Source organism: Podarcis liolepis (assembly GCF_965112155.1).
Source record: "Podarcis liolepis genome assembly, chromosome: 2".
NCBI classification, from domain to species: Eukaryota; Metazoa; Chordata; class Lepidosauria; order Squamata; family Lacertidae; genus Podarcis; species Podarcis liolepis.
In genome coordinates this window covers 124,168,283-124,183,573 of record NC_139555.1, presented here as the reverse complement: position 1 = coordinate 124,183,573, position 15,291 = coordinate 124,168,283, and the positions used below count along the sequence as shown (strand labels likewise).

Genomic DNA, 15,291 nt, shown 5'->3' with positions numbered 1-15,291 from the left:
GGAGGGAGAAAGGTTGTTTTCTGCTGCTCCAGAGAAGCGGACACGGAGCAATGGATCCAAACTACAAGAAAGAAGATTCCACCTAAACATTAGGAAGAACTTCCTGACAGTAAGAGCTGTTCGACAGTGGAATTTGCTGCCAAGGAGTGTGGTGGAGTCTCCTTCTTTGGAGGTCTTTAAGCAGAGGCTTGACGACCATATGTCAGGAGTGGTCTGATGGTGTTTCCTGCTTGGCAGGGGGTTGGACTCAATGGCCCTTGTGGTCTCTTCCAACTCTATGATTCTATGATTTCATGACAATGGGTATAATTTAAAATTTAAAAATTGTATGAGAAAATTTAAAAATTGTAACAACATAATATATGTATGTAAGAAATCCTAAACTCAAATAAAATAAAATATTTTTTTTAAAAAGAAAGTAATGCAAAACAGATTAATCAATTCCAGACTTTTGAAAACAACTCCTAAAACAGCAATTTAACATGAATTTTACTATCTAACGAGAGCACTGATCCATAAAATGAAAGCAATAATCAATGTACTGTACTATAAAAGAAAGAAGACAGTACTTTAGATTAAAATTAAAATTATTATTTTTTCTTACCTGCACTGATTGATAGACATTGTTTGGATGGGGGGGGGGCTTTTATACATTGCCGCAGTCACACAATCAATCAAAAACAGAGAACAAGCCACAAAAACGAAAAAGCCAAATAAAAACGCAATTTCTTTTAGCAAAAAAAAAGCACCAGATATAAGCTCCAAGTATCACCTCAGAACACTGCAATTGGAAATGGAAGGCTTTGATTACAATGGGGGGGGGGCAAATTAGCAGCGGAACAGTGAAAACAGAAGGAAGAAGGCTTTGATTCCAATGCAGGGGGACACAAATTAGCAGCGCAACAGTGAAAACAGAAGCTCAGGAGCACGTTCGGCTTCCGAAGCAAAGTTCGCAAACTGGAACACTGACTTCCAGGTTTGCAGCATTCGAGTTCAAAGTTGTTCAGGAACTAAGCTGTTTGAGAACCGAGGTACCACTGTATATAGACATGGTTGCCATACATCCAGAATTGTAAACAGCGTCTGGGTGGAAATTGCTGAAATGTCCAGGAAAATCTCGACATATGGCAGCCCATGTCGCAAGCATAGATTTTGGCAAACTTCACTTGAAATGGATACGCGCCCCCCCCAGTTCCTTCAAGCCCTCCTCAGAAGGCTTGGTTTCAGACCCTTGATAATCTTGATTGACTCCTCTGCATCATCTTCATGAAGTTTTCCCTTAGCATATATACAAGCTTTCAAACTGTGAGTTTTGTTCTGCAAATCCATTTTTAAAAATCTAACTTAAATGTTGCATTCAACTGATGGTAACTTGACCAGTCTCCCTCCCACATAGAGGAAGAAATTCCCTTTATAGGGACCCCACATACAATTAAGCAATACCACACGGCCCTAAACCTAACCTCCCAATACATCAACCTCAGCAGGTAAACATTCGGTCTGCTGTGTCAAAGTTTTACTAGACGTTTGGACAATATTGGCGAGAGCGCCTGTAATCTCAGGGTCACCACTTCCCCTGGAATAAGAATCACTTCCGTCCAAACCAGTAAGTATGTCTGTAATTATGACAATCTGACCAATGCCCAGATGACTTAAGCCCTATATCAGACTCCTCTCCATGGGTTCCCCCCTGAATATAGAGCATGGTCCAATCCCCTGGACATTCTCAGACTTACAGAAGTCCTTCTCAAGGTCTTGAAGGAATCTGAAGAGGTGATTCAAGCAACACAAAAGGAGATTCCTCCTAAAGATCAGGAAGAACTTTCTGATAGTAAGAGACAACAGTGAAAAGAAACTCCCTCAGAAGGGGGTGGACTCTCCTTCATTGGAGGTATTTAAGGAGAAGTTGGATGGCCACCTGTCATGGATGCTTGAAATGAGTTTTTTTCTGCATTGGTGGGGGTTGGACTAGTTTCCGAATCTACTATTCTATTATTTACCCTGCTGCGAGTTCTTGAATTGACTTTTTTACGAGTGAAATTTTATCCACATTCCATGCGCTGATATGCTTTCAACTCTGTATGAATTATTTGGTGGGCCATGAGAGTGGCACTCTGACTGAAGCTCTTCCCACATTCCAAACACTAAGAGGTTTTCTCTATGGTGTGAATTATTTGATGGGAAGCAAGACTGTGGCTGTGACTGAAGCTCTTTCTACAATCGAAGCACTGATATGGTTTCTCCCCTGTATGGATTCTTCGATGGGAAGTGAGACTGTGGCTGTGACTGAAGCTCTTTCCACATTCGAAGCACTGATAGGGTTTCTCCCCTGTATGGATTCTTTGATGGGAAGTGAGATTTGAGCTGCAACTGAAGCTCTTTCCACATTGCAAGCACAGAAAGGGTTTCTGCCCCGTATGGATTCTTTGATGGGAAGTGAGATGTTGTCTGTGACCGAAGCTCTTTCCACATTCCAAGCACTGAAAGGGTTTCTGCCCCGTATGGATTCTTTGATGGGAACTGAGACTGTAGCTGCGACTGAAGCTCTTTCCGCATTCCAAGCACTGAAAGGGTTTCTCCCCTGTATGAATTATTTGATGGGAAGTGAGATGTTGTTTGTGACTGAAGCTCTTTCCACAATCTAAGCACTGATATGGTTTCTCCTCTGTATGGATTCTTTTATGGATTATGAGATGGGGGCGCTGATTGAAGCTCTTCCCACATTCAAAGCACTGATAGGGTTTCTCCCCTGTATGGATTCTTTTATGGATTATGAGATAGGGGCTTTGACTGAAACTCTTCCCACATTCAAAGCACTGATAGGGTTTCTCCCCTGTATGGATTCTTTGATGCAAAGTGAGACTGCTGCTTTCACTGAAGCTCTTTCCACATTCCAAGCACTGATGTGGTTTCTCTCCTGTATGAACTTTTTGATGGGAATAGAGACTCCGACTGTGGATGAAGCTCTTGCCACATTCCAAGCACTGATAGGGTTTCTCCCCTGTATGAATTCTTTGATGGGAAGTGAGATGAGCCTTTCGACTGAAGCTCTTGCCACATTCCAAGCACTGATGTGGTTTCTCTCTTTTATGAAGTTTTTGATGGGAAGCGAGACTGCTCCTCTGACTGAAGCTCTCCCCACATTCCAAGCACTGATAGGGTTTCTCCCCGGTATGAATTCTTTGATGGGAAGTGAGATATTGTCTGTGAATGAAGCTCTTCCCACATTCTAAGCACTGATAGGATTTCTCCCCTGTATGTATTCTTTGATGGGAAGTGAGACTGTCCTTTCGACTGAAGCTCTTCCCACATTCCAAGCACTGATAGGGTTTCTCCCCTGTATGAATTCTTTGATGGGAAGTAAGTTTGGAACTGTGACTGAAGCTCTTTCCACATTCGAAGCACTGATAGGGTTTCTTCCCTGAATGAATTCTTTGATGGGAAGTGAGATTTGAGCTGCAACTGAAGCTCTTCCCACATTCCAGGCACTGAAAGGGTTTCTCCCCTGTATGAATTCTTTGATGGGAAGTGAGACTCTGCCTGTTACTGAAGCTCTTTTCACACTCCAGGCACTGATAGGGTTTCTCCCCTGTATGAATTCTTTGATGGCAAGTGAGTTGTGCGCTTTGATTAAAGCTCTTTCCACATTCTAAGCACTGATAGGGTTTCTCGCCCGAATGAATTCTTTGATGGCAAGTGAGTTGTGCGCTTTGATTAAAGCTCATTCCACATTCTAAGCACTGATAGGGTTTCTCCCCTGTATGAATTCTTTGATGGCGAGTGAGATTATCCTTTCGACTGAAGCTCTTTCCACATTCTCTGCAGTGATACAATTTCTCTCCTCTATGAATTATTTCATATGAAGTGAGGCTATCCCTCCGAATGAAGCTCTTTCGTTGATGGGAGGTGGACTGGGAGCTCTGGCCGATGTTCTCCCCATACTCTGAATATTTATTTGATTTCTCTGATATGTGGATTTTGTTGTGGCCCCCCTTGTTCTTCCCTTCCCATTCATCACCATCTGCAACAAAGAGAAAAGATAATTATCGCCTCAGGAAGAAATGGAGCTCCAGATTATTGAACAGAGTTCCCTGCCCCCCCAACTCACTAAGAGACTTGAGAGTGCTCCGTTTCAGCCTTAAGCCTTGAAGTCTAACTTAACGGCATTGTAGATGTGTGGCATATTCAACCCCCTAACACCTGAGCACGCCTGAGGGGTGCCTGACTCTCTTGAAACCAAAGGGCCACACTGCCTGCATACTGTGACCAGGGTGCAGATGACACAGAACCATCAAACCCACCACCTGAGCCCTCCCCCGCAATGCACTGCCATGTTAGGGTAAGTCGTGCTAACTATGCATCACTGCCCTGGACCCCAACCCCAGTCAGAGTGAAGGGGACGTGCTTCACATCCATTATTGAACAAAGTTAATGAATGCTTGTGATAAAGGAAGGACTGAAGTTAGATGTGAGGCCTTACAATAGTTTTCACTGCCTTTGTTGGCTGATATTAACTGACATATTGCTTGGCTTTTATTTGGGATAGATTTGATTTACCGTATTTTTCCCTCTATAACACGCAGATTTTTTTCTCCTAAAAAGGAAGGGGAAATGTCTCTGGTTGTTATTGAGTGAATGTGTGTCCCTGGAGCCGAAAAATAAGGCAAAAATCAAATCGCGAGTCACGGAGAAGGGAAACCTGAAAAGAGGAAGCGGCTGCTTTCCTGCATTCTGCCTCAGGGTCTTACTGCCCACCCATCTCTGTTTCCTTGCTGTGTTTGCTCAAACGGAACAAAGAGCAGGGAAAGCCCCTCCCCTCCAGGCAAGTAGAGGGGAAAGCAGAGTGTAGTTCCTTCCACTCTGTGTTCCAGTGCTGCTGAAAACATGCAGGTTTGAGAGAGAGAGAGAGAGAGCGCTGGCTGGCTTGGGTGGGGGGAAACTTTTGCCTTTCTTTCCTCCCTCCCGTTAAATCCCTCTCCTGCATTCTTAGCCAGCTGCTTCTCTGCACACCCCTCTCATGTCCCTTCTTTGTTTTTCCTTCACTCCCCACTTAAAATGTGGTTACAAAGCATAGATCCACATGGATCCTCAGGATCTTTGCATTGGGTCACCCCAAATTCACCATCAGATCACATAGCATGTCCATGGCTACAGCCTGCCCCCCCAAAAAAAATCACACACCCACTGTTGCCTGGGGCTGCAATGGTGCAAAAACGTGGTTAAAAAGCATGGATCCACATGGATCCTCAGGATCTTTGCACTGGGTCACCCCAAATTCACCATCAGATCACATAGCATGTCCATGGCTACAGCCTGCACCAAAAAAATCACGCACCCACTGTTGCCTGGGGCTGCAATGGTGCAAAAATGTGGTTACAAAGCATGGATCCACAGGGATTCTCAGGATCTTTGCATTGGGTCACCCCAAATTCACCATCAGATCACATAGCATGTCCATGGCTACAGCCTGCACCAAAAAAATCATGCACCCACTGTTGCCTGGGGCTGCAATGGTGCAAAAATGTGGTTACAAAGCATGGATCCACAGGAATTCTCAGGATTTTTGCATTGGGTCACCCCAAATTCACCATCAGATCACATGTCTGTGGCCACAGCATGAAGCACAAAAATGATACATCTACTGTTTCATTCAGAATGTTTTTCCCCTTGTTTTCCTCCTCTAAAAACGATGTGCGTGTTATGGTCAGGTGCGTGTTATAGAGCGAAAAATACGGTAGCTCAATCCTGGAATCCACCCCATATGCAAGGTCAGTCATCTCTTTGGTCAATCAAATGCAAACAGAAGCCAAAACAACAAACCTGACGGAAGTTACTTCAACTTCCCTAAAAACTCTCAAGCCCACATTTAAGAAGGCCTGGGTGGTTCAGACAAGCCTGGTCATTGTTTCAAAAGGCATGACTAGACAAAGAATATTCACAAACAGTTGATATCCCTCCATTCAGGGCTCACGGTGTGGATGTTAGAATCCCAGATGCTGTTGGTCTCCTTCCAAATAGTGGTGGTTCATCAAATAGAGCAGGGGTGTCCAACAGGTCGATCACGATCTACTGGTAGATCCCTGCGGGGTTTTGGTCAATTGCAGTCAATCGCTGGCCCCCTCCCGGATCCTCCTTCCATTGTTGGAGAATGGAAGACAGAGCTTACAAACCGAGGCTGGAGGCTGTTTTCCCCCCAACGCTCCTTTGGTGAGTTGCTAATAAAAGCTCAACAACTTTGACCTGAACCCCTACAAAACAGGGGTAGATCACTCCCAGTTTTTAATTCTGCGAGTAGATCGCAGTCTCTTGGAAGTTGGCCACCCCGAATTAGAGGTATGTATGGAATTTCAAAATTGATGTTTAATGAGAGGGTCCATGATCCCACAATTCTCCTCCTTGACTTCCTTATGCAAAGCTCTCTTGTCAGGATCCAGCAACGTCCGTGCCTCCTCTGAAACAAGCAGGAACATCTTCACCTGCACACTCCCCATCAGCTGTTGCCTCAATCTAAATTTGGTCTAAATTTAAAGCTTTTTCTAAATATCTTTCTTCAATTTGAATCTCCTCTCATTTTCATGAGGAGACCAACTCTGTATAGTTTAATTGGTAACAGAAGATGGAAAATGACTATTACTCACACTTAATCTAAGCACAACAGTCACAAGAGCTTCTGACTAGGAATTCGGCTATGCGAAGTTGAATGTTCTCTGTTCTCCGCTGTTTACCCTTTTTTGTTTCAATTTATACCAATTCATGAACCCAGAACTCATATACTGATCACCAGCGAGGAACGACATGTTATTCCTGCAAATTTATTCTGCTAGTTTTGAGATATACAAATGACATGAGAACAATGAGTCTATATATTTGTATCATTTATTAGTTCTATGATCCTTGTTTTTAAAAGCATAAAAAGTTATTCCAAAAAGAAAAGATAATGTGCCACTCACGGAGGCCCCATCTGCAGTCAATCCTGAAATTAGGATCAGGTAGTTTAAGAATTTAGGATCAGCTTCTAGTGCTGAGCGATGGCTCAGTCACTTGTTCTGTTGCTCTGTTCTCTCCTATCTCTCCTCCTCCCCCCGCCCAATTTAAACCAATTCATGAACTCAGAACTGATACACTGACCACTAACGATGAACCATATGTTATAGAAATTCCTGCAAATTACTTCTACTAGTTTTGAGAATCATATGAGAATCAATTTATACCAATTCATGAACCCAGAACTCATACACTGATCACCAACGAGGAACAACATGTTATTCCTGCAAATTTATTTAGTCTACATATTTGTATCATATATTAGTCCTATATGATCCTTGTTTTTAAAAGAAAGGGAAAGTTATTCCTAAAAGAAAAGTAAAAGGCGAAACACAGTGGCCCCATCTGCAGTCAATCCTGAAATTAGGATCAGGTAATTTAAAGAATCATGGCTTCTAGTGCTGCGCGATGGATCAGTGAGTTCTCTGACATTGGTAGGGTATTCAGAGCACAGTACTGGCGCCAATACATCGCGGTGGCCGGGGAGCTGTGACGTATTCCTGGCTCAAATTGGCTGCAGATGTCAAAGGCGCTGGAAGGCAGGTAGAGGAACCCAAAAAGGTGCCCACCTTCTCAAACTCCATCCGCCTGCCTGCCTCATCCCACCCCCAAAATGAGCAAGCCCCAGTACCTCTCCAGCCCCATCCATCCATGTCCCCATCTCCCCTCCCCTGGGACTCACCAGATATCTCGGAGGTCCCTGGGAGGGAACGCTCAGAGGCTGTGAGGAGGGATGCAGGAGACAACCTGACCAGGTCAACTGTCCATCTTCCCCCTTCCATCCTCGCTAGGTTTACAGATTCAGTCTCTTTCATCCTTCCTGAGGAGTCGGGAAGCCACCACAAACTGCAGGGTCCTGGGAGAGAGGAAGAAACCAAAGGAGCTTCACAGACCCTGCAAGCCTTTTCCTGCCCCAGATATTTAGCTGTTGAAGGGTGAGTCTTTCACTATTTCTGTGGTGAAAGAGGGGTGCCTTCCTCTTCAAACCCACCATGCAAGAAAACCCAGCCACCTAGAATGGCTGGGGGAACCCGCCAGATGGGTGGGATATATATAATAACATCATCATCATCATCGACTAGAGTCATGCCTTTTGCGTCTCCTTTTATCTCTGTTAGATGGGAGCTTTGGCATTGCAGCCTCCCTGGCCACAAGCTCCCAGTTATTTCAATAACCCCCCCAATAATAGCAATTAATATTATTATTATCCCCCCCCCCATCTGGCAGGGTTTCCCCAGCCACTCTGCTGGCTGCCAGGTCCTCCCCCAACTCACTTCCTCCAGCCTGGCTTCCCTTCCGCTGTAGCCCCTCCCCCCAGACCACGTGCCGTAGAAGAGACTATGGCCAGGACACAAAGAAAGGCGAAAAATAATGCAGGCATTTTCATAAAATTCCACAGAGGGGCATTAGGCTGCAATAGATTGCAATGGGTTGCTTTGAAGTCAATTCAGCGCCAAATAATAATAATAATAATAATAATAATAATAATAATAATAATAATAATAAAGAATCCCGCGAGCCCCCCCTCACCGCCCTACGCGTATTTTGCCAGAACAAAGGCAGCGACCCTATGCAATTCTGTCCCACGTCGACCGAAGGGCGGACTCGGTGTAAGGCAGCGCCCCACGTTTGGATCCCCCAGAAGATCCGGCTTCCCCATTGGGAGGAGGAAGGGGGCAGGAATCCAGCTTCCAGGGAAGAAAGGCTGGGGGGGGATAGGACGCCCCTCGCCTCGTGCAGGGATGTGACTTAAAGGAGAGTCCTGAGCAGGAGCAAGAAGGCTGGGCGTCCCTCCCAGAGATCCTTCCCTTCCCCCCTCAGCCCCCCAACACCCTCGTACTCGGGTCCCCCACCCATGAAATCTCCCCCCTGGCACGACTCACCCCTCGCCCTGCGCGCCGCATCTTCCTCTGCATCCGGAGGGACCACCCAAGACGAGCGGGGAGGGGAGCTGGGGGGGGAGGACAGAGGGAGGGTCTGTTCCCAGGCCTCTCTAGGCAGCCGGGCTCTCTCTATTCCCTCCACCCTCCCCTTGGCTCCCTCTCCTCCCCAAATAGCACCACCTGCGCGCCTCGCCAGTTGCGTTTTTCGGGTCAAGGCAGGGGGAGGGATCCGGATCCCGCAGAGAAGGGCGCTGGATTTGAGTCTTTGGTGCAAAACCAGCCTGGCTGGAGGATAGGGCCCCTCGTGGGCATCACTATATATACACACACACACACACACACACAGTATATATTGTTGTTGTTGTTTAGTTGTTTAGTTGTGTCCGACTCTTCGTGACCCCATGGACCAGAGCACGCCAGGCGCTTCTGTCCTCCACTACCTCCCGCAGTTTGGTCAAACTCATGCTGGTAACCTCGAAAACACTATCCAACCATCTCGTCCTCTGTCGCCCCCTTCTCCTTGTGCCCTCCATCTTTCCCAACATCAGGGTCTTTTCCAGGGCGTCCTCTCCTCTCATGAGGTGGCCAAAGTACTGGAGCCTCAGCTTCACGATCTGTCCTTCCAGTGAGCACTCAGGGCTGATTTCCTTCAGAATGGAGAGGTTGGATCTTCTTGCAGTCCATGGGACTCTCAAGACTCTCCTCCAGCACCATAATTCAAAAGCATCAATTCTTCGGCGATCAGCCTTCTTAATGGTCCAGCTCTCACTTCCATACATCACTACTGGAAAAACCATAGCTTTAACTATACAAACCTTTGTTGGCAAGGTGATGTCTCTACTTCTCAAGATGCTGTCTAGGCCTGTCATTGCCCTTCTCCCAAGAAGCAGGCGTCTTTTAATTTCGTGGCTGCTGTCACCATCGGCAGTGATCATGGAGCCCAAGAAAGTAAAATCTCTCACTGCCTCCATTTCTTCCCCTTCTATTTGCCAGGAGGTGATGGGACCAGTGGCCATGATCTTCGTTTTTTTGATGTTGAGCTTCAGACCATATTTTGCGCTCTCCTCTTTCACCCTCATTAAAAGGTTCTTTAATTCCTCCTCACTTTCTGCCATCAAGGTTGGGTCATCTGCATATCTGAGGTTGTTGATATTTCTTCCGGCGATCTTAATTCCGGCTTGGGATTCATCCAGGCAGGCCTTTCGCATGATGAATTCTGCATATAAGTTAAATAAGCAGGGGGACAATATACAGCCTTGTCGTACTCCTTTCCCAATTTTGAACCAATCAGTTGTTCCATATCCAGTTCTAACTGTAGCTTCTTGTCCCACATAGAGATTTCTCAGGAGACAGATGAGGTGATCAGGCACTCCCATTTCTTTAAGAACTTGCCATAGTTTGCTGTGGTCGACACAGTCAAAGGCTTTTGCATAGTCAATGAAGCAGAAGTAGATGTCTTTCTGGAACTCTAGCTTTCTCCATAATCCAGCGCATGTTTGCAATTTGGTCTCTGGTTCCTCTGCCCCTTCGAAATCCAGCTTGCACTTCTGGGAGTTCTCGGTCCACATACTGCTTAAGCCTACCTTGTAGAATTTTAAGCATAACCTTGCTAGCGTGTGAAATGAGTGCAATTGTGCGGTAGCTGGAGCATTCTTTGGCACTGCCCTTCTTTGGGATTGGGATGTAGACTGATCTTCTCCAATCCTCTGGCCACTGCTGAGTTTTCCAAACTTGCTGGCATATTGAGTGTAGCACCTTAACAGCATCATCGTTTAAAATTTTAAATAGTTCAGCTGGAATATCATCACTTCCACTGGCCTTGTTATTAGCAGTGCTTTCTAATGCCCATTTGACTTCACTCTCCAGGATGTCTGGCTCAAGGTCAGCAACCACACTACCTGGGGTGTACGAGCCATCCATTTCTTTCTGGTATAGTTCCTCTGTGTATTCTTGCCACCTCTTCTTGATGTCTTCTGCTTCTGTTAGGTCCTTTCCACTTTTGTCCTTTATTACGGTAATCTTTGTACGAAATGTTCCTTTCATATCTCCAATTGTCTTGAACAGATCTCTGGTTTTTCCCATTCTATTGTTTTCCTCTATTTCTTTGCCTTGCTCGTTTAAGAAGGCCTTCTTATCTCTCCTTGCTATTTTTTGGAAATCTGCATTCAATTTCCTGTATCTTTCACTATCTCCCTCGCATTTTGCTTGCCTTCTCTCCCCTGCTATTTGTAAGGCCTCGTTGGACAGCCACTTTGCTTTCTTGCATTTCCTTTTCATTGGGATGGTTTTAGTTGCTGCCTCCTGTATAATGTTACGATCCTCCATCCATAGTTCTTCAGACACTCTGTCCACCAAATCTAAATCCTTAAACCTGTTCCTCACTTCCACTGCGTATTCATAAGGGATCTGTCTTAGATTGTATCTTACCGGCCCAGTGGTTTTTCCTACTTTCTTCAGTTTAAGCTTGAATTTTGCTATAAGAAGCTGATGATCTGAGCCACAGTCAGCTCCAGGTTTTGTTTTTGCTGACTGTATAGAGCTTCTCCATCTTTGGCTGCAGAGAATATAATCAATCTGATTTCGATGCTGCCCATCTGGTGATGTCCATGTATAGAGTTGTCTCTTGTGTTGTTGGGAAAGCGTGTTTGTGATGACCAGCTTGTTCTCTTGGCAGAGCTCTATTAGCCTTTGCCCTGCTTCGTTTTGAACTCCAAGGCCAAATTTGCCAGTTGTTCCTTTTATCTCTTGATTCCCTACTTTAGCATTCCAATCCCCTATAATGAGAAGAACATCCTTCTTTGGTGTCATTTCTTTAAGGTGTTGTAAGTCTTCATAGAATTGGTCAATTTCAGTTTCTTCAGCACCAGTGGTTGGTGCATAAACTTGGATTACTGTGATGTTAAAAGGTCTGCCTTAGATTTGTATCGAGATCATTCTATCATTTTTGAGATTGCATCTCAGTACAGCTTTTGCCATTCTTTTGTTGACTATGAGGGCCACTCCATTTCTTTTATGGGATTCTTGCCCACAGTAGTAGATATGATGGTCATCCGAACTGAATTCGCCCATTCCCGTCCATTTTAGTTCACTGATGCCCAGGATGTCAATATTTATTCTTGCCATCTCATTTTTGACCACATCCAACTTACCAAGGTTCATGGTTCTTACATTCCAGGTTCCTATGCAATATTTTTCTTTACAACATTGGACTTTCCTTTCGCTTCCAGGCATATCCGCAACTGAGTGTCCTTTCGGCTTTGGCCCAGCCGCTTCATCAGCTATGAATCTACTTGTACTTGTCCTCCGCTCTTCCCCAGTGGCATGTTGGACGCCTTCCGACCTGAGGGGCTCATCTTCCAGCGCCATAACTTTTATATGCCTGTTGTCTTTGTCCATTGAGTTTTCTTGGCAGGGATACTGGAGTGGCTTGCTGGTTCCTGCTCCAGGTGGATCACGTTTGGTCAAAACTCTCCACTATGACCTGTCCATCTTGGGTGGCCCTGCACGGCATAGCTCATAGCTTCTCTGAGTTATTCAAGCCCCTTCGCCATGGCAAGGCAGTGATCCATGAAGGGGTATACAGTGGTACCTCAGGTTAAGTACTTAATTTGTTCCGGAGGTCTGTTCTTAACCTGAAACTGTTCTTAACCTGAAGCACCACTTTAGCTAATGGGGCCTCCCGCTGCTGCTGCGCCGCTGCCGTGTGATTTCTGTTCTCATCCTGAAGCAAAGTTCTTAACCCAAGGTACTATTTCTGGGTTAGTGGAGCCTGTAAGCTGAAGTGTATGTAACCTGAAGCATATGTAATCCGAGGTCCCACAGTATCCCTTCCCAGCTCTTGCCACCAGGTGCTGTGAGTTACCAATCAGCCTCACCTGTGAGGCCGCACCTTGCCTCTTCAGAACAAACATAGGAAGGCCCCTGTCCTGGTCACAGGGCCTGGCTCCTGTACGCACACCTGACACTCACTAGAAGAACTGCCCCCTCCTGGCTGGAAGGTGACCCGGAGGAGCCTGAATTTCCCCAGGTTCTGCTGCTCCTGCCTCAGTCAGCCCTCCCAGGACACTACTGTCCATAGACCTTCCCCGGACCCCCAACTGGGTCTCCCTCTCCAAGCTGAGAGGGTCTTTCGTCTCGCTGTGGACAGTCTCCTCAGGGTGGGTGTTCAACCCAAATCAGAACCAATTTTTCCTCAGACAAATCCTATCCTCCACCCACCTCCAAACAATCCCCCTCCCTCTTCTCAAATCCAGCCCTGTTTCTCCTCTCAAATCAAGCCCTGCCCCTCAGCCTGAGCCCCATCTGATTCTAACTTCTCAAGTCAAGCCCTTCTCCAACTTTCTTCCCTCAGAAACAGCTCCTTCTATTTTCCCTCCAAAAGTGCTGGCTCCGCCCCCTCCGTCTTGGGAACCAATCAGAGAGAGGACCCGGCCCTCTGGCGGAATTTCGGGGGAACTGCATCACCAGGCTGCTGCCCCTCACATGTCATTTTGATATCTTAGTATTATTATTATGCATAAAGCAAATGGCAAAAGTAGTGCGTAATGGCTCATTCGGGAGGGCGTCAGTTTGCCTGGACTCCAGTTCATTTCGCCATCACAAAGTGCAGCTGATGAACTAGGTTTCTGCTTCATGGAAGCTTTCCTCTCCTCCGCCTGTCCATGCTTTCCCCCAGTCCTCCTCTCCCTGCAATAGAGGAATGAAGGAAGCAGGGGGCTTTGGCTGAGCGTCTGCGGAAAGGGAAGGAGGGCAGAACAGGTGTTTCCACCCACTACACCCCACTGCCTCTCTCTTGACCCCGGGGTAGAGGATGCAGCCCCTTCTTCAGGACGCAGCCGGCTTCTGCATCTCGCCTCGCTGTGTCCTTTTTGCAGAGCCCACCTCCAGTCTAGAGGCCTGGGCATAGCCAGGATTTATATCAGGGGTGCAGAACCGAGCTATCTGCAACGCGATAGGTCAGTTAGTTAAGTCTTTTTATTTGTTTGTTTGTTTGTTTGATTGATTGATTGCGGGGGGCGAATATTCCCTCTACTTCCGCAGAGTTGCATTGACTTCCTCCATCCCACCCGCTCCCCCCAGGGAGCTTTGAAAGGGGGCCGTGCATGGCATGCTTGGCGGACCAGGATGGTGCAGGCTGGCAGTTGGAGGGCGTCTCTCGTGGATGCTTCCGTGGAGAGTCCAGCATCGCAGCGGGTTGGGCTGGATGACCCTTGTGGAGCCCCTTGAAACTCTCCTATTCCCCCGATTCTCTTATTGTAAGCCAACCAGCCCCATATTGGTATTGCACCCTGGTCCTGGCCTCCGCCGCCGCCCCTGAGGATGTTAGAATCCTAGAGTTGGAAGGGGACCCGAGGGTCATCTAGTCCAACCCCCTGCAATGCAGCGCTCTTTTGCCCAGCATGAGTCTCGAACCCGCAACCCTGGGATGAAGAGCCTCAGGCTGTACCCACTGAGCCATCCCACCTATCGCCCCTCCAATATGTCATTCCCCAACCCAAGGGGCTTGTGGCTCCCTAGGAGTTCGCCCCTAAGGATGCCCCTTTCCCAGCCTGGAAGCCTAGCCGAGCCTTGCCGAGTCATGTTCTAAATCTGGGGGGATCTCACGACGTGATCAGGATCCCTCTCGGTGCCTCGCCAGCTTTTTCCCTGGGCAGGAATCTCCGAGAGGCGAGGCTACGTAGGGGTTAAGGAGAGCGAGAGAGCCCGGTTGCCTAGAGCGGCCTGGGAAAGGCCCCCTCTCTCCGTCCTTCCGCCTCGCCTCCTCTTTCAGCTTGTCTTGGGAGGCCTCTGGGGCGGTGAGTCCTTTGGGCGAAGGGGAGGCTGTGGGGCGGCGGGGGGGTGGGGTGCAGAGGAGGCTGCTGGGGGGGGGGGCTGAGAGATGAATGGGAGGATCCCCTGGGTGGGTGGGGGGAAGGGAAGCCATGGGACCCAAGGCCTCTGAGGTCCCAGCACACCCCACCCACCCACCCACCCATGACCCCCGGGGGGGTTGAGTAGGTTGTTTGGGGGGCTCGGAAGTGGGCGCCCCTTGAGAAGAGGGGGCTCCAAGTGGGGAAAGAGGGTGGGCATCCATCTTGGGCGATGCTTTCCTTGCGATCCCTGCATTGCGCGGGGGTGGTCTAGATGACTCTAGGGGTCCCTTCCAGCTCCACAGTTCTCTGGTTCTGGGGGGTGGAGCATTGGAGCCAACTCCATGGGGCCGGGAGGGGTTTGGCCCCCACAGTAAAACACTTGAGGGGCCTGGGGGTTGTCTGTGCATTGTATCATGTGATATTATATGGAGCAAGGCTTGCTGCCACCCCCCCCTCCAATATTTAATTCAAGTTTGCACCCCTAGGGTAGAGAGAGTGTGTGATAGGAATTT

At 47.4% G+C, this 15,291-nt stretch overlaps 3 protein-coding genes across 3 annotated transcripts in view; 1 reads left to right on the top strand and 2 right to left on the bottom strand.

Annotated features, from left to right (window-relative positions):
• LOC310699299 (vomeronasal type-2 receptor 26-like) overlaps positions 1-15,291 on the top strand; it is a gene marked incomplete at its 3' end in the record, with an annotated part of 299,229 nt that overhangs the window by 175,503 nt on the left and 108,435 nt on the right. The gene's annotated exons all lie outside the window — the stretch shown is intronic.
• LOC310701475 (uncharacterized protein) overlaps positions 1-15,291 on the bottom strand; it is a 73,512-nt gene that overhangs the window by 31,387 nt on the left and 26,834 nt on the right. The window lies entirely within an intron of this gene.
• Positions 790-9,024, bottom strand: LOC310701326 (uncharacterized protein). The gene is made up of 3 exons (XM_083492066.1): positions 8,928-9,024; positions 7,727-7,900; positions 790-4,021 (listed from the first exon to the last, which is right to left on the bottom strand). The coding sequence occupies exons 2-3, from the start codon at positions 7,857-7,859 to the stop codon at positions 2,145-2,147; spliced, it is 2,010 nt and encodes a 669-aa protein (XP_083348192.1). The 5' UTR covers positions 7,860-7,900; positions 8,928-9,024; the 3' UTR covers positions 790-2,144.

Excerpts from the sequence above, each read along its gene's own strand:
- LOC310701326 (XM_083492066.1), bottom strand. The coding sequence starts at position 7,859 with ATGAAAGAGACTGAATCTGTAAACCTAGCGAGGATGGAAGGGGGAAGA. Across the intron at positions 4,022-7,726 it reads AGGGACCTCCGAGATATCTG|ATGGTGATGAATGGGAAGGG; the intron begins GTGAGTCCCAGG and ends TCTTTGTTGCAG.